The 19,534-nt window shown below is 38.0% G+C and overlaps 1 protein-coding gene across 3 annotated transcripts in view; it reads left to right on the top strand.

Moving 5' to 3' along the window:
• Positions 1-19,534, top strand: part of HECW1 (HECT, C2 and WW domain containing E3 ubiquitin protein ligase 1) — a gene marked incomplete at its 5' end in the record, with an annotated part of 447,342 nt that overhangs the window by 294,119 nt on the left and 133,689 nt on the right. For all 3 annotated transcript variants that reach the window (XM_080818019.1, XM_080818018.1, XM_080818020.1), the window contains one exon: positions 5,987-6,156. In XM_080818019.1, coding sequence (XP_080674145.1) covers positions 5,987-6,156 — 170 coding nt within the window. The remainder of the gene's footprint in view (positions 1-5,986; positions 6,157-19,534) is intronic.

Raw genomic sequence — 19,534 nt, 5'->3', positions numbered from 1 at the left:
GCTCAAAATAGTACATTTGTGGAAAAGTCAGTGAAAATCCAAATAAAGTATGTAACTTAATTAATAGTATTTAGTTGAGTAATCTAATTTTTTAGTTTTCATAATGCATTATAGTTCTGTAATATAGCAACAGTGGGGCAAACTGGGTAAAGATATCTTGAAAATATCTGTACCATCTCTGCAACTCTTCTGTAAATCCAGAATAATTTCAAAATTAAAAGAAAAACTGAGTTACTCTGCCTAAAATGGCATACAAAGCTCAGAGCCCTACACATTAAATTCCATCCTAAGTGGTCTTTGGGGAGACACAATGGCATGAAGCTCTAGGACTCTGTGGAACACAGAAAACTGTTACCTTAGCTTGTTGTCAACCAACAAATGTCGTAGACTGTGAATGTCAGAGAGCTAAGACCAAAGACACTGAGTACATGAGTGTCCTTGGGAGATAGACAGTCAACTGGCATTTTTTTCATGTCTAAGTGAGCCCCAGTAAAGCAAATGTGTGCCTAAAGAGCCACTGGTAAATAATTATCGCAAGATTTCAGGATAAAGGTTAATAAACAAAAAGTCAGTTACTTTCCTGTATACCAGCAATGAACAAATGGAATTTGAAATTAAACACAAAATTCCTTTTTGTATTAGCACCCACAAAAGTGAAATGTTTAGATATAACTCTAACAATATTTGTACAAAGTCTATATGAGGAAGACTACAAAACTCTGATGAATGAAATTAAAGAACTAAATGAATGGAGAGATATGCCATATTGATAGATTAAAAGAGTCAGTATTGTCAAGATTTTAATTTTTCTATAGAATCAGTGCAATCCCAGTTAAAACCCCAGTAAGTCATTTTGTAGATACTGATACATGACTCTAAAATTTATTGAGAGATGCAAAGACCCATAAAACCAACACAGTATTGAAAGAGCAGATCAAAGTTGGAGAACTGACTTACTCAACTTCAGACTTACTACAGCTATGGTAATCAAGTTAGTGTCATATTGTGATAGGACAGATAGATCAGTGGAACAGAATAGAGTATCCAGAAAGAGACCCATATAAATTTAGTCAACTGATCATTGACAGAGGAACAATGGCAATACAGTGGAATAAAGACAGTCTTTTCAACAGATGGTGCTAGAACTACTGGACATCTCCATGCAAAAAAAAAAAAAAAAAGACTCTATATCCAGAACTTATACCCTTCCCAAAAATTAACCCACTGAATAACTGTTAGAAATAATAAATTCAATAAAGCTGGAAGACACAAAATCAAAATACAAAAATCTGCTGTTTCTGTACTAATGATGAACTCTCAGAAAAAGAAATTAAGAAAATAATCCCATTTATAATTTCATCAGAAAGGCTGAAATACCTAGGAATAAATGTAACTAAGGGAAGACAGACCTGTACACCAAAAACAAGAAACACTGATGAAAGAAATTGAAGAAAATGCAAATAAATGGGGAGATAGTCCATGCTCATGGATGAGAAAAATTAATATAGTCAAAATGTCCATACTACCCACAGCAATCTACATATTCAGTGCAATCTCTATCAATATTCCAATGGCATTTTTTCACAGAAATAGAACAAAGAATTCCGAAATTTTTATGGAACCACAAAAGACCCCCAGTAACCAAAGCAATCTGAGGAAAGAAGAGCAAAGTTGGAGGAATCATTCCCAATTTCAAACTATATTACAAAACTATAACAATCAAAACAGTATGATATTAACATAAAAACAAGACACATAGATAGATCAAAGGAACAGATAGAGAGTCCAGAAATAAACATACTCTTTTATGGCCATTTAATTTACAGCAAGGAGCCAAGAATATACAATGAGAAAAAGACAATCTAGTCAATAAACAATTCTGGGAAAACAGGACAGCCACATGCAAAAGAATAAAACAAGACCCTATATTTCACCATACAAAAAAAAACTCAAAATATATTAAAGACTTGAACATAAGACCTGAAATCACAAAACTTTTATAAGAAAGCATAGACATGAGTCTTGGTGGTGATTTTTTGGGATTTGACAAAAGCAAAGGCGACAAAAGCAAAAATAAATACATCAAATACATCAAACTAAAAAGCTTTTGCACGACAAAGGAAACTGTCAACAAAATGGAAAGGAGTAAGAGAAAATAATTGCAAATTATATTTCTGAAAAGGGGTTAATATCCAAAATATATAAAGGGGTTATATATCCAAAATATATAAAGAACTCATGCAACTCAGCAGGAAAAAAAAAATCTGACTTAAGAATGTGCAGAAGATCGGAATGGACATCTCATCAAAGAAGACGTATAGATGGCCAACAAGTACACAAAAAGATACTCAGTATCACTTACCATAAGTGAAATGCAAATCAAAACCACAATGAGGGCGCCTGGGTGGCTCAGTGGGTTAAGCCGCTGCCTTCAGCTCAGGTCATGATCTCAGGGTCCTGGGATTGAGCCCCGCATCAGGCTCTCTGCTCTGCAGCAAGCCTGCTTCCCCCTCTCCCCTCTGCCTACCTCTCTGCCTGCTTGTGATCTCTGCATGTCAAATAAATAAATAAAATCTTTAAAAAAACACACACACACACAATGAGATATCCTCTCACACGTGTTAGAATGACTAGTATCAAAAGACAAGGGAGGGGCGCCTGGGTGGCTCAGTCATTAAGTATCTGCCTTCAGCTCAGGTCATGACCCCAGAGTCCTGGGATTGAGCCCCACATTGGGCTCCCTGCTCAGTGGGAAGCCTGCTTCTCCCTCTCCCACTCCCCCTGCTTGTGTTCCCTCTCTCGCTGTGTCTCTCTCTATCAAATAAATAAGTAAAATATTTAAAAAAAAAAAAAAGACAAGGGAAACAAGAGTTAGTGAGGTGGTAGAGAAGGGAACCTTGGGGCACTATTGGTGGGGATGTAAGTTAGTGCAGCCACTATGAAAACCAGTATGGAGGTTCCTCAAAAAATTAAAGATAGAACTACCATAGCATTCAGCAGTTCCACTTCTGGGTGTTTATCCAAAGAAATGGAAACATTAACTCAAAAAGATATATGCACCCCCATGTTCCTTGAGACATTATTTATAATAACCACGACACAGAAGCAACCTAAGTGTCCACTGATGGATGAATAGATAAAGAAATGGTGGCATATATATATACACAATACAATGATATTCAGCTAAAAAAAGAATGAAATCTTGCTATTTGGACAACGTGGATGGACTTGAGGGCATTACGCTAAATGAAATAAGTCACACAGAGAAACACAAAGACCATATAACCTCACTTATACATGGACTCAAAAAAAAAAAAAATCAAGCTCGTGGATTGGTTGGGTTGGGCAAAATGGGTGAAGATGGTCAAAAGATACAAACTTCCAGTTGTAAAACAAATAAATGATGTGAATGTAATGTACAGCATAGTGACTAAAGTTAATAATACTGTACTGTGTATTTGAAAGTTGCTAAGAGAATAGATCTTAAACGTTTTTATCAGAAGAAAAAGTTATAATGGTGTGTGGTGACGGCTGTTAAATAGACTTATTTGGTAATCATTTTGCATTCATACAAATGTAATACAAATACATGAATCATGTTGTACACCTGATACTAATATAATTTTATATGTCAAGTATACCTCAGTTTTTACAAATAACTCAAAAATGGATCAGACTTAAGTGTAAAATGCAAAACTATAAAACTCCTTGAAGGTTAACAGGAGAAAATTTCCATGACATTGGGTATGACAATGGCTTTTTAGCTACAACACTGAAGATGTGGTGCATGAAAGAAATAATTGATAAAGGATGAAGTTTATTGGAATTAAAAGCTTCTACACCACAAAAGACAATGTCAAGAGAATAAGACAAGCCACACTGGGCAAAAATATTTATAAAATACTCATCTGTTAAAGGGACATTATCTGTTATACAAAGAACTCTTGAAACTCAATATGAAAACAAATGACTCAATTTAAAAATTGGGCCAAAGATCATGGCAGACATCTCATACAGATGACAAAAAATCATATGAAAACATGCTCCATATCGTATGTCACTGGGGAAACGCAAATGAAGACAACAATGAGATACCACCACATACCTACTAGAATGGCCAAAATCCAGAACTCTGACAACACCAAATGCTGACAAGAATGTGGAACAATGAGAACTCTCAGTGGTTGCTGGTGGGAATGCAAAGTGGTATAGCCACTTTCAAAGACAGTTTGGTGATTTGTTACAAAACTAAACATACTCTTACCATAGGATCCGGTGATTGCATTCCTTGGTATTTACCCAAATGAATTAAAAACTTAACTCTGTACAAAACCTGCACACAGATGTTCATAGAAACTTTTTTTTGTAATTTCCAAAACGTGGAAGCAACTCAGATGTCCTTCAGTAGGTGAATGGATGAATAAACTGTAGTACATCCAGACAATGGATTGATGTCTGTTGCTAAAAGGAAATGAGCTGTCAGACCAGAAAAAGACATGAGGGAACCTTAAATGCATATTACTAAGTGAAAGGCTACATACTGTATGATTCCAACTATATGGCATTATGGGAAGGTCAAAATTGTGGAGTCAGTAGGGAAATCAGTGGTTGCCTGGGGGTGGGGGTGGGGGATATGGGAGAGGGGGAGAACAGAGGACTTTTTAGGGCAGTATACAAATTCCGTATGATACTCTAATAATGGATACATTTGTCCAAACCCATAGAAGGTACACCACCAAAAGTGAACGCTAATGTAAACTATGGACTTAGAGTAATAATGATGTGTCGGTATAAGTTCATCAGTTGTAACAAATGCGCCCCGCTAGTGGGGAATGTTGATAATGGGGAAGGCTCTGCATGTGTGAGGCAAGAGGTATATGGGAAAATCTGTACTTCTTCTTCATTTTGCTGTGAACCTACATCTCCCCCCTCAAAATAAAGTCTTTTTTTTTTTTTTCAAAGATTTTATTTATTTATTTGACAGACAGAGATCACAAGTAGGCAGAGAGGCAGGCAGAGAGAGAGAGGAGGAAGCAGGCTCCCCGATGAGCCAAGAGCCTGATGCGGGGCTCGATCCCAGGACCCTAGGACCATGACCTGAGCCGAAAGCAGAGGCCTTAACCCACTGAGCCACCCAGGCGCCCCCTCAAAATAAAGTCTTTTATTTAAAAGAAGAAATAGTTGATGACATTAGCATGTATCCAAGTTAAAGAAAAAGGGAGAAGAAACTCAATACTTTTGTGTTATTAGGGCAGAAAGCCGGCAACTCCTGATTTACCATTCTTATGTTCCTGTTGAAATGCTTGAGAAATAACAGTTATTTGTGCAAACCTGTGGAAACAGCAGAAGTGTAGAAAACTTAACTGCCTTCCAGAAACCAAGAGGGAATTTCACTAACCAAAACTCAGTGTAATCCTGAAGCCTGAGAGGGATGCCATGTAGGATGGGCAGCATGGGGCTGGGGAAGGAGGCAATATCTCTGTTAATTGGTTCCCATTTTGGTTCTGCCGCATAGACATGGGTTGATAGACCTACTATATTCACTGTGAGACCACAGCCCTTAGCCTTCTTACCTCTCCACTTTGCAGAGGAATTTTCACTTAGACCCATAGAATTCTCAGTTGGATTTCTTCTCTCAGTGTCCACCAGGTTTCCTGAGGTGACCTTAGGCCCTCACCCCAACTGTCCTGAGGAATGCTGGAAGTCCAGTCCAGGAAGGGCCAACCATCCTCTCTTAAAACACATAGTAACTACAATATCTGTTGTATTGATTTCTGACAAGGAATGGTTTTCTATATGCCAGTAATTGTTCCATATAATGGGTTCTGAAGACACATCAGTCTGTCTTTGTAATGAGGTAGAAAACAGTCTAAAGATTGGAAAGACTTTTCCACATTTTAGATGGACTTTTCTCCTTGTGTAAAGCCTGATATGATCTTTAACCTCACCAAAACACATTTAAATTAAAATGTTCCTAATTTTATAGATTTCCAGGCCATGGGGTTGAAGAAAGGGATGTTTTTCAACCCAGACCCTTACCTGAAGATTTCCATTCAGCCTGGAAAGCACAGCATCTTCCCTGCCCTCCCACACCATGGACAGGAGAGGAGATCCAAGATCATAGGCAACACCGTGAACCCCATCTGGCAGGCCGAGGTGAGTGTTGTGGGCCCTGAAAAGAGGTCTGAGTGGCCAGCTGGAACAACTGACCATAAACCAGCCCACATGCCGTGCCCTCCTTTCTTGGAGCCCCAGACTGCTGCTAAGTTCAGGGCTCTCTGGTCTTAGAAGAGAACTGTGTTCTCTGTGGGTTGTAACTCAGGGATCTTGCTGGAGGCCCTCAAGGCCTTCAGGAAACTTGCAACTACACTCAGGAGGCCTGCTGTAGCTTCTTCATCTGATTCAGAACCTGCATCTGAAAGCAGGACAGCCTCCCGGTACCTCTGTGTGGGAGAAAGAAGAGGAGCATTCTTCTTCTTCTTCTTCTTCTTCTTCTTCTTCTTCTTCTTCTTCTTCTTCCTCTTCTTCTTCTTCTTCCTCTTCTTCTTCTTCTTCTTCTTCTTCTTCTTCTTCTTCTTCTTTTTTTAAAGATTTTTATTTTTTTATTTGAGAGAGAATGAGTGAGAGAGAGCATGAGAGAGGAGAAGGTCAGAGGGAGAAGCAGACTCCCCAAGGAGCTGGGAGCCCGATGCGGGACTTGATCCTGGAAGTCCGGGATCATGACCTGAGCCCAAGGCAGTTGCTCAACCAACTGAGCCACCCAGGCGCCCGAAGAGGAGCATTCTTACACTCTTCCACGTGTGCAGTCCTTAGGCGAGAGTGCCAGATTTTAAATGTGTCCCTCTAGACCAGTTCCGGAGATTCTAAAACTGTCCATTTCCTGGAACAGGTAAATCATGAAGCCCTACAATACCCCTGGGAGTTACATATTGTTTGATTTAAATAAACATGAACCCTAATTGTGCATCCCACCTTTCTGGTCTGAATGGTGTTCAGTAACTTGCTGGAGTATCGAATGGTTGCTTCTGTCTCGTGAAAGCCTGTCTCCACTCCCGAATGTGTGTCCTCTACCGGCCAGGAGTGAGGACGTTCCTCAGTAAAGCCACACGCATGTCAGGCTTGGCCTCACGGTGACTAAGTTCTCTCTTAGGGAACTAACAGAAAGTTGTCACAACCTGCTGGGCAGCTTAACTCACATGCTTTGGCTTGAGGTTGTGACCTGCTGACTGTGTGAGCTGGGCAGCAGGGAGGCTTAGGGCGTGGGAGGGGCTACCATATAATGTTGGTGTTAAAAGCAAAGATTTGGGGCGCCTGGGTGGCTCAGTGGGTTAAGCCTCTGCCTTCGGCTCAGGTCATGATCTCAGGGTCCTGGGATCCAGCCCCGCATTGGGCTCTCTGCTCAGTGGGGAGCCTGCTTCCTCCTCTCTCTCTGCCTGCCTCTCTGTCTACTTGTGATCTCTGTCTGTCAAATAAGTAAATAAAATCTTAAAAAAAAAAAAAAAGGCAAAGATTTGCAGCCACACAAATCTTGGTTCAAATCTCAGCATGTCCTATTACTCATGTGGATTGAAGAAATCAGTGATTCTGAGCCTGAAGTTACCTTCATCAGGCTGTTACTGATGGGAATGTGCTCCTCCTTCCCAAGGACTTGCTTTGGACAGGTTTCCTTCCTTTATTCTTCAGAATAGATCATCTCTGTTGTAGACTTTACAAGCGTCCTTGAATAAGAAAGTGTAATTAGATATTTGGGGACAAATCTCGTTCATTGTCTCTTAAATTACACCACCTGCTTCCTAGGCTTAATAAACCCTGACCCAGGCCTTACAGAGGAGCAATGTTTAAAGTTATACCAATGTAAAGGAAATGGAATTGCACTAGAACTTCCTACTGCTTTGGTTATCTACAGATTCTAAAGCACTGAGAGTACCAGTAGCATGGAATAATGAATCTTAAATTATTTGTTCCTTCAGTCCTGGCTATTGCCACCAATTATTTCTGGTCTCCTCACTGCATTCCTGGGGATAATACAAGATGCCACAGGAATTTATGGTACCTGGGGTGGGGGGGGTGTCTTCTCTCTTCCGAAGAACTTCAGAGCAACTTGTTCTAAAACATTTAGTCACAAAGGTATTATAAGTCTCAAAGAACATTTCAGAAACCCACCACCAACAGAATGTTTTTGGTCTAAAAATGTCAGCTGGAATCCACTTTAAGTTCCGAAATTATTTCTGCATCCTTAGTTAAGATTTACTTCACTCTGGAAAGATCCTAGCACACTCTCACTAGTCCTCTGCTTTTGACCTCCTGCATTCTATCCAGCCTCCCCTGGTTAAAGTTGGTGTTCTTTTCTTTTCTTTTTTCCTTAACTGTGTTGGGTGATGGGCCTTAAGGAGAGCATGTGATATAATGAGCACTGGGTGTTCTATACAACTGATGAGTTACTGAACTCTACATCTGAAACTAATGAAACACTGTATGTTAACTAATTTAAGTAAGTAAAAAACTAAAGTTGGTGTTCTACAGTAAGTTTTGCCACAGGTCTCCCCGATGAGGCTCAGACTGAGCGTAACTGATTTCTCAAGTTAAATATCAAATAACTTGACTGAAGATCTGCACTTTCCACCCCTAAATGCTCTCCTGTGCAGAGCACTCAAGGACTTGGCTGTCCCAGCGTTACTTACCGCTTGTGTCCATAATGGATGCACTTGGCTCTGAGCTAGAGGAAGTGGGGCCAGCTGTGGTATTTTTTACAAACAAGAAGTCCAGAGGGAGGTGGTTCTGGCAGTGTGGCTGCTGAGAACACCAACGAGGGACTTGAGCTATCTGGGTCTTCCCACCACACTGTTAGCAGATGACTCTCATCGTCCTGTCTTAAAGCCTCAACCTCAAGTTTGAGGGAGGAAGAAAGCAAAAAGGCAAAAAGCCTTCTCCTTGTAAGGCTTTGCATTTTTATTCTGTAAGAGAAGCCCTTCCCAGCAAAAGCCCTGTTACCTGTCACAGACATTCACCTGTTTGGGTAGATCTAGTACTTCGATTCCCCAACTCTATAATAAGGAGGGGAAGGGAGAAGGTGGTTGAACATGGGTGTCGAATAGAACAATTTGTAGTGTGTGCAATGTGCTTCAGCTCCACTCTCCAGCACCTTACACTCTCAGTAGCTGCCGTCCCCCACTGGCCCGCATGCTTTCATGAGGCTGCATAGATAATCTTTGCTCACGTCTGCCTGAAATCTACATTCCCAACGAATCCAACAGCAAGTCCTGCTCACCCATCAAGACTCAGCTAAAATGCCACCTCCCTACTGGGCCCTCCTTGACTCCCACCCTGGACCTCAGGAGGAAAGTGCTCCTTCCTCTCTGTCCCTTTTTTTATTTGCACATCCGTCTTTCCCATGAGCCTTTGAGCTCCTCAAGCAGATGCTAATATCCAGTTTTTCTTAGCATCTCCAGTTCTGAGAACCTACTTCTATAAGGCTTATATATAGGGCTTACTATGCCAAGCAGTGGAAACATTTTATGTAATTAGCTCAGTCCTCACAACAACCCTAATGTACTATTCTTATCTCCATTTAAAGATGGGAAAACCAAGAGACAGAGAAGTTAAGTAATTTTCCCCAGGTCTCATAGCTGGTAAATGGCAGAACCAGAATTTGAAGCAGGTCATCTGCCTCTAGAGCCTGATACTGATCAGTTTTGTGTATAGGTGGTTGTGGATAAATTCTGGAGAGAGTATCCATAGATTTTATCAGATACTCAAAGTGATGAGTATAGCCCCTCCCCTTCAAAGGAAAAATAAAGTTTAAATCTATAGCATTGGATGATGAGGCTGAACACAGTTATCAAAAAGTTGAACGTGGTCTTTCAGCTAATCATATGAACTGCTACTTCTGAAGGGTAAATTTGAAGGATCAGTGAGAACGTTTTTAATGGGGAAAGTCAGTTGAAGTTCCTATGGCTGATGATTAATTTAAGAAATGTTACTGGGTATCTATTCTGTGGTAGAAATAGAAATCTTTGGAAGTACAAAAAAGATTGATAGGTAAGACCTCTTAGGCTGGTGGAAGGAGACAACACAATGAAATAAATGATCTAATCAAGGTATGGACAGAATGCAGCAGAATGCTGATGGGAGGACTTCCCAGATGGTGTGCTGTGGGACTTAGGTCATGATGGGTGATGAGACATTTTTGGGGAGTGCCATGGGGGCATTCCAGGTAGAAGGAACAGCATGTACGAAACTACCAAGGCATCTCACAAACACTTGGGGAACTCTACAGAAATGGCATGTGGTTGAAAAATAAAAAGAAAGAAACACCATGTGGTTGGAGCTCACAGTACACACAGACAAGCAATGGCTGTTGGGCTGGGCTTACACCAGTTGCATACATCCAGCATGGTTCTCTTTTTTCTTTCTTTCTTTCTTTTTTTTTTCCCATGTTCAGTCAGCCAACGTACAGTATATCATTAGTCTTTGACGTATGATTTGATCAACAATTCATTAGTTGCCTGTACCACCCAGCGCTCGTCACAATACGTGCCCGCCTTAATGCTCATCACCCAGTTACCCTATCCCTCCACCCCCTCCCTTCTGTAACCCTCAGTTTGTTTCCAGAGTCCAGAGTCTCTCATAGTTTGGTTCTCTTATTTCTTACAAACAAAACCTAATGTTGGGTTCTGGGTCTCATACTGCACCTTGGTGAATAAAATGAAGATTCCCTGCTCCTACAGAATTCACGCACATCTTTAAATATCTGTGCAAACAGGTGAGTGAGAACCAATCTGTCCTACTCTCTGTATATACCTACTAACATATAAAGCACATTCATGAGAAATAATTGAATTTACCTGCACTTAAGAGCAAGAATATCCTTTACTGTATAGTTTAAATGCTAAATTTATTTCTATGATTAATGTTGCATTAAAATCTTATGTTATTTTTTTCAGATTTATGCAAGTTCAAACTTAAAACATGTTTTTGCTCATTAAAACACGCTAAACCTTAGGGGGAAAAAACTTACTCTCAGACTTTTATTTATTTACTTATTTATTTTTACTATCAGAATTTTAAAATGAAGAGGGAAAATTGAGAGAAATACATACTAAGTATAATGTCAACTAAAAAAATTTTTAAAGAAGACTACATGTTGATTGATCTCTTTTTTATGATTACTACTGTAATTAGAAACTCTTTTCACACAGGGAAAACTCCTGATTTTCAGGTCTGTTTACTTTCCTGAATGGATACAATGAGCAGTTAATGAGATTATAGCCACACAGAGAAGTTAAAGAGAAAATGGCAGCAACTGAAGGATTTGGGGTTCTTTATTGAGAGCCCATCGGGAGAATATATTTAAGCCTCTAAATCAAAGAAGGACTTTCTAAAAGCAAATGCTTAGAAATATCATGTGGATTGAGCAAATATTAAAATCGAGCCTGGGGCCATGGTGTTTGTCAGCCTCTACTCCATCCTCTCTGTCTCGGCCCTCAAAGCTGGCTGGATTAATCCCACACATGTACAGTGTCAGCCTGCTTCAATCTGGCCACGAGATTAGACGACAAGATACTGCCTCCTGGAGCTTCTGTTCTAATGTAAGCAAACAAAACCTGATGGACAGGAGCTAACTTAGATGGCCGTGGTCCAGGAAGGCCTTTCTGATTGTTCTCACATGAACTGAGAGGCCAAATACAGGCAGACCTGGTTAGATGTATGCTGCGGATAGAGGAAGCAGCTAGTAGGAAGGGCCTGAGTGTACCAAGCCTGGCAGGCTTGCACAACAGCAGGAAGGTCACTGTGGCTGGAGGATAACCATGTGTGAGGGATGGGAGTGGGGGATAAGATGAGGCTGGGGAGAGAGGTAAGGACCGGCATCTTGTAAGTCAGGGAGAGTGGTTGGTTTTTTATCCCAAATGTGATACGATGCTATTGGGGTAAGAAGGCATCATGTTCTGATCAAAATTTATCCAAATGTTCCTGCAGCTCTGTGTAGAATGGAAGCAGTTGCTGTCTGCTTCCAGCTGTCGTGAAACAGCGTGTGGCACACTAACACAAAACACCTAGAAAAGCTAGATAAAATTTAAAAGGAAAAAAAAAGATTTGTGATCGTGAGAAGATGTTCAGGACAACAGGACTTGTGTGGCCATGATCCTGGAGAGGGGGACGCCTGGGAGTCTCGGTTAATCGTCTGCCTTCGGCTCAGGTCATGATCCTGGGGTCCTGGGATCCAACGTTGGGCTCCCTGCTCAGCAGGGAGCCTGCTTCTCCCTCTCCCTCTGCCTGCTGCTTCCCCTGCTTGTGCTCATTTCTCTCTCTGACAAATAAATAAATAAAATCTTAAAAAAAAAACAAAAATGATCCTGGAGAGAAAGGAATTTCACGTGCACCAACTTTCTGCAACTGTTTTTTGTAGCAGGGATAAGAAAGTAGGCCAAAAGCTGCTGAAGATCAAAGAGGAGTTTTCTGTAGTTTGACAGCTGAAGAGACAAAACTTGAAGTTCCGGAATCTCTGTGGGGAGATATCCTAGCAAAAACCTAGAGTCTCGGTTAGACCCCTGGCTGGCGACCGTGAAAGAATCAGGGCCAACCAATGGAGGAAAATTTCAAGATAGCTCAAGCAACCCAGTCAGTCCCTGATTAGTTAAAATATAAAGATACAGACGTAGTGAACAGAAGGGCCATCTGTACCCCAATGTTCATAGCAGCAATGGCCACAGTCGCCAAACTGTGGAAAGAACCTAGATGCCCTTCAATGGATGAATGGATAAGGAAGATGTGGTCCATATACACTATGGAGTATTATGCCTCCATCAGAAAGGATGAATACCCAACTTTTGTATCAACATGGATGGGACTGGAAGAGATTATGCTGAGTGAAATAAGTCAAGCAGAGAGAGTCAGTTATCACATGGTTTCACTTACTTGTGGAGCATAAGGAATAACACGGAGGACATGGGGACATGGAGGGAAGGGAGTTATGGGAAATTGGAGGGGGAGACAAACCATGAGAGATTATGGACTCTGAAAAACAATCTGAGGGTTTTGGGAGGGGCAGGGGGTGGGAGGTTGGGTGAGCCTGGTGGTGGGTATTATGGAGGACACATATTGCATGAAGCACTGGGTGTGGTACATAAACAATGAATTCTGGAACACTGAAAAGAAATTTAAAAAATAAATAAAAGTTTTAAAAAATGTATATTATCTGACCTCAGTAACAAAAGGAATGGACCATGTGTGATCAGATAGCCAGCATATAGTACATTGTACATCATAAGTTTTCTTGTAGTGTTCAACAATTCATTAGTTGCGTATAACCCCCAGTGCTCATCACAACACGTGCCCTCCTTAATACATAGGTGCCTATTCTTGGACTTATCAGAGGTAGATTTTAAATACTATTTTATGTTTTTAAACTAAAGAAGCTAGACATAAATAATAAAAATAAAACTAGAAAATGCCCATCTACTTTGAAAATTAAGCAAAATCTCCTAAAAAATCTAGGGGTCAAGGAAGAGATCATAATAAAAACTAGAAAATATTTTGAACTGAATAATAATGAATATATGACATATTTAAACTTATGGGACACAGCTAAATTAGAAAATAAGCTGATCTCAGTGATGTGTTTCCATGTGATTAATCTACTATACCAGTACCATGAAGAAGATGAATGCAGAAATCACTGAACTAGAAAACAAATACCTGACAGAGAAAGTTAACAAAAATTACAATGTAGTGATTGTACTTGTATTAAAAAATGAGTATTATGAAAATATTTTGTGAATAAATTTGAAAATTTAGAGGCAATGGGAAATAATTTTTAATAGCCAAAATTGCAGACTTTATTTAGATTTCCTCAGTTTTCCCTATATTTTTCCCAGAATTATTTTTGTTTGTTTTTAATTTTGTTTATTATGTTATGTCAGTCATCACACAGTACATCAATAGTTTTTGATGTAGTGTTCCATGAAATGGGAAATACTCTTTACGTTATTATTTTTATCATTATGTTTATTAAGGGACAATCTACAAACAAAAATATAATTCATTACATACAACAAAAAACTACATTAATTTAAAGCAGACATTTTGTGGGGGAGGTGCCTGGGTGACTCAGTTGGTTGAGCATCTTACTCTTGGTTTTGGCTCAGGTTATGTTCTCAGGGTCACGAGATTGAGCCTTGCATTGGGTTCTGTGCTCAGGGAGTCTGCGTGAGCTTTCTCTCTCCCTCTGCCCATCCCCCTCAATAAATAAACAACTCTTTTAAAAAAATAAAGCAAATGATTTGATTATAACAAGGTTGCAGGTTACAAGATTAATATACAAGAAGTCCATTGCTACCTTGTATACCAACAATGAACAATTGGAATTTGAAATTAAAAACAATGCATTTATATTACCATCCCAGAATGAAACACTTAGCTATATATCTAACAAAATTTGTATTGAATGAAAACTATAGTGAATAAATCAGAAAACTAAAAAATGGATATATGTTCAGGGATAGGAAGATAACATTGTTAAGATGTTAAGTTCTTTCTGATTTCATCTATAAATGCAATGCAGTCTTGAAATCCCAACAAGTTATTTTATGGATATTGACAAACTCATTCTAATGTTTACATGGAGAGACAAAAGACCTAGAACATCTAACCAATATTGGAGGAGAACAAAAATGGAGGACCAATGCTACCCAACTTCAAGGCCTACTATAAAGCTGCAGTGTCAAGAAAATGTGGTATTGAGAAAAAAAAAAAAAAAGATAATTAGATCAATGGAACAGAGTAAAGTAGAGAGCCCAGAATTAGACCCCCACATAGTCAACTGATCTTCGACAAAGAAATAGAGACAATATAATGGAGCAAAGATAGTCTTTTCAACAAATGGTGCTGGAAATCCACATGCAAAGAAAAAAATCTAGAGACAGACCTTATACCCTTCAAAAAATTAATTCAAAATGGATCATAGACCTAAATGTAAAATGCAAAATTATAAAACCTCAGATATTAACATAGGAGAAAATCCAAATGACTCTGGATTTGGTGATGCCTTTTGAGATATAATACCAGAAGCATGACCCATGAATGAAAGAATTGACAAGCCGGACTTCATTCAAATTAAAACTGCTCTGTTAAAAACTGTATCAAGAGAATTAGAAGATAAGCCACAAACTGGGGGAAAATATTTGTAAAGGCATAGCTGATAAATAGTTGTTATCCAAAATATAGAAGGAATTCTTAAAACTCAATGAGAAGAAAACAAACAGTCGATTTAAAAATCGGCCAAAGATCTTGACAGGCACCTTGTCAAAGGTACACGGATGGCAAATAAGCACATGAAAAGATGCTGCACACCTTATGTCGTCAGGGAAATACAAATTAAAATAGCAAGGAGACACCACTGCCCACCTATTAGAATGACTTAAATCCAGAACACTGGCAACACAAAAGCTGGAGAGGATATGGTTCAACAGTAAATCTCATACATGGCTGGTGGGCTTGCAACATGGTACATTCACTTTGGAAAAGAGTTTGGCAGATTCTTAACTAACTATACTCTCTTAAATGACCCAGCAATCAAGGTCCTCAGTATCCAAAGGATTTCAACACTTATGTCCACACAAAAGCCTGCACAAGAATAATTGCCAAAAATTGGCGCAACCAAGATGTCTTTCAGGAGGTGAATGGATATATAAACTGTAATGGGTCCGGACAATGCAGTGTTATTTAGCACTAGAAAAAATCAAGCTACCAAGTCATGAAAAGACATAGTGGAAACTTAAAGTCATATTACTAAGTGAGAAAAGCAGATCTGAAAAGACTACATACTGCATGATTCTAACTATATGACATTCTGGAAAAGGCAAAACTATAGAGGCAAGACGGTAAAATGTCAGGGGTTGCCAGGAATGTGTAGGGGAGAAGGATGAATAGGCAGAGAGCAAAAGACTTCCAGGGCCATGAAAATACTTGGTATATTATGATGGTGAATGAATCTTATTTTACTTTTGTCCAAACCAATAGCATATACAGCAGGAAGAATTAGCCCTTGGGTAAACTGTGACCTTGGGTGATTATGATGTGTCAGTGAAGGTTCATCCTTGGTTTAAAAAAAAAAAAAAATGTGCCATTCTGGTGAGTGATGTGGGTGGTGGAGGAGACTATGCATGTGTGGGACAAGGGGTATAGGGGAAATCTTTGTTCCTCCCTCTCAGTTTTGCTATAAATCTAGAAGAGCTCTAAAAAATAAAGAGCTCTTTTAAAAATAGCTTTGGCTCCTCCAGAGTTTTTGTATTTTCTGATAAATTTTAGGAAGACCTTTGAACCTGCAAAAAAAGAAGTTCTGGAATCTTATTTGGAAATTTGTTGAATATTAATTATTCCATTCTATGAAATGATATATCTCCACTTATTTAGGTCTTTAATTCCTCTTGACAATATATGTGGTTTTCAGTATAGAAATCTTGCTATTTTGGGGGGCGTCTATTGTAAGTGGAATCTTTTTTCATTTCATTTCCAGTTATTTTCTTCCTATATATATAAATTTTTCTCTATCAATCTTGAATCCTGCAGCCATACTATTTTCACTTGCTAATTCACTAGTTGTTTCATGTGAAGATATTTAAGTAAACAAAATTACTACAGCAAATAAAAATAATTTTACTCAATCCTTCCTAAACTTACGCCTTTTGACTTGTTTGTTTTTGGTGGTCCGCCTTATTGCAATGTCCAGAGCCTCTAGTACAGTGTTGAACTGAAGGGGTGATGGAAGGCATATTTGCTTTATTACTGATATTAGGGAGAAAGCATTCAATATCTCACCACAAAGTATAGTGCTACTAGATTTTTGTAGATGCTCTTCATCAGCTTAAGAATGTTTCCTTCTATTCCTAGTTTGCCGAGAGTTCTTTTTTTAATCATAGGTGATGTTGAATTTTATTAAACACTTTTTCTACAGCTGTTGAAATGATTCCACAATTTTCACCTTTATTCTATTAATTTGGTAAATTACCGTGGTTGATTTTCTTTTTTTATTCTTACATTAGGTTAGTCACCATTAATTATCGTTAGTTTTTGATGTAGTGTTCCATGATTCATTGTTTGCATATGACACCCAGTGCTCCATACAATATGTGCCCGCCTTAATAGCCATCACTGGGCTAACCCATCTCCCACCCCACCCCCACCAAAACCCTCAGTTTATTTCCTGGGAGTCCATAGTCTCCCTTATCATGATTTGTCTCCCCCCTCTGGTTTCCCCCCCTTCATTTTCCCCTTCCTTCTCCAAATGTCCTCCATGCTATTCTTTATATTCCACAATAAGTGAAACCATGTGATAATTGACCTTCTCTGGTTGACTTATTTCACTTAGCATGATCTGCTCCAGTTCCATCCGTGTTGATGCAAAAATTGGGTATTCATTCCTTCTGGGTATTCTATTAATTAATTCATTCATTCATACCCAAAATTTGGGTATTCTATTCATTCTATTGAATATTCTATGGATATTCATAGAACATTCTATGAATATTCTATTCATTCTATTCTTTCATTCTTTCTAATATTAGATCAACCATGCGTCCCTAAGATAAATTCTACTTGGTCAAATGTGTCATTATTTTTATATATTGTTGAGGTTCTTTGACTAATAGTTTATTAAGGATTTTTACATGTACATTCATGAAGAATGTTGATCTGTAATTTTGTTAGTCTGGTTTTGGTATAATTGTAATCTGGTCTTATGAAATTAGTTTTGAAATTTTCCTTTTATATATTCTGGAAGGATGGTGTATAATTGTTATTTTCCTCCTTAAATGTTTAATAGAACATATAGATGAAGACATTTTAGACTGCAGTTTTAAATACATGAGAAAGTATTAAAACGAGTTCAATTTTTAAATAGAAATCGGGCTTTCAAGTTAACTGTTTCTACATGGGTAAACTTTTGTAATTTGTGTCTCTCAAGGCATATTGACATTTTTCTTCATGCAGTTTTTATAGGGTTGTTCCAAATAGTATTTTATTGTCCTTTAATGTTTATAAATTCATTAAGAATAATATTTTTCTCATTTTTTAATGATGAACTATATTTTCTCTTTTTTTTGTTAACCAGTCTATATATGTGTTTATAAAACTTGTTAATTTTTTTTCAAAGAAAGAACCAGCTCTTGATGATAGTTTTCTATATTTTTCTTTGTTTTCTATTTCTTTCTGTTTCTACTCTTAATTTTATTTTTCTCCTTTGTTGCATTCTACTTACTTTAGGGTTATTTTGCTCTTCTGTTTTTAGCCTCTTAAGGTGACATTTTAGGTTTTGATTTTAAACTTATTTTTTTCTATAATGTGTTCATCTAAAACCATTAATTTTCTTTTAACCAGTGGTTTAGCCGCATTTCATAAAATTGATATTTTTTAATTTTCATCATTCAGTTCAACATATTTTTTAATATCCCTTCTTTGACCCATGGATCATTTTGAAATGGGTGTAAAGTCTAAATTTTAAGGTTTTCTTAAATATCTGCTTGTTACTGATTTCTAGTTCAACTTCACTGTGGTCAGAAAACATACCTAGTATGATTTCATTTCCATTTAAATACATTCAGTCATGTCTTACAGTCCAGTATATGGTATATTTTGGTGGATTTATTATGTATGGTTGAAAAGAATGTGTATTCTGTTTTATGTAGTGGTCTGTGAAAAGTAAATTCTTATTATCTAGCTTTTTATCAGTTGCTGAAAAAATTGGGAGATGTTTAAATCCCCTGCTGTGATCATGGAATTATCTGTTTCTCCAATTCTGCCAACTTTTGCTTTCTGTATTTTGAGGCTCTCTTTTGTTAGGTACATGCATAGTAATGTTGTCCTGATGAATTGGCCCTTTTAACATTATGAAATATCTCTCTTTGAAATACCCTGTCTTTGGCAATCCCCTTTCTCTTGAAGGCTATTTTATCTCACATTAATATAATAACTCCAGCCTTCTTATGTTTGATATTTGAATGATATGCCTATTCTCATCCATTTACTTTCTAGATATTTGTGTTCCTATATAAAAGGTGCATATCCTGTAGACAGTTTTTCACCTACTGTAATAATATCTACCTTTAAATAAGAGTCATTGTCATTTAATGTCATTATTCATATGGTTGTATTTAGGTCTGTTCTTTTATTATTTTCTGTCTGTCCTCTTTTTTTTTCCATTTTTTCTTGTTTTGGATTATTTGAATACTTTCTAGAATTCTGTTTTAATTCATCTGTTGGATTTTTAGCTACACATTTTTTGATAACTTTCTTTGTAATTGCTTTAGGGACTACAATATACCTTCTTATATATTCATTATCCACATTGAGTTAATAGTATACCACTTCACAAAAATGTGGTAACATTTCAACAATATTACCTGCATTTACCTGTGCCCATGATCCTTTATGTTATGGTTGCCATATATAGTACATTTTTCATACATTATAAACCCCACATAACTATGTTATAATTTTTGCTTTAAACAGATGTATATGTATTTTAGGGGTGCCTGAGTGG

The sequence above is a fragment of the Martes martes genome (genome assembly GCF_963455335.1).
Source record: "Martes martes genome assembly, chromosome: 11".
NCBI classification, from domain to species: Eukaryota; Metazoa; Chordata; class Mammalia; order Carnivora; family Mustelidae; genus Martes; species Martes martes.
This window is presented reverse-complemented; position numbering and strand designations above follow the sequence as displayed.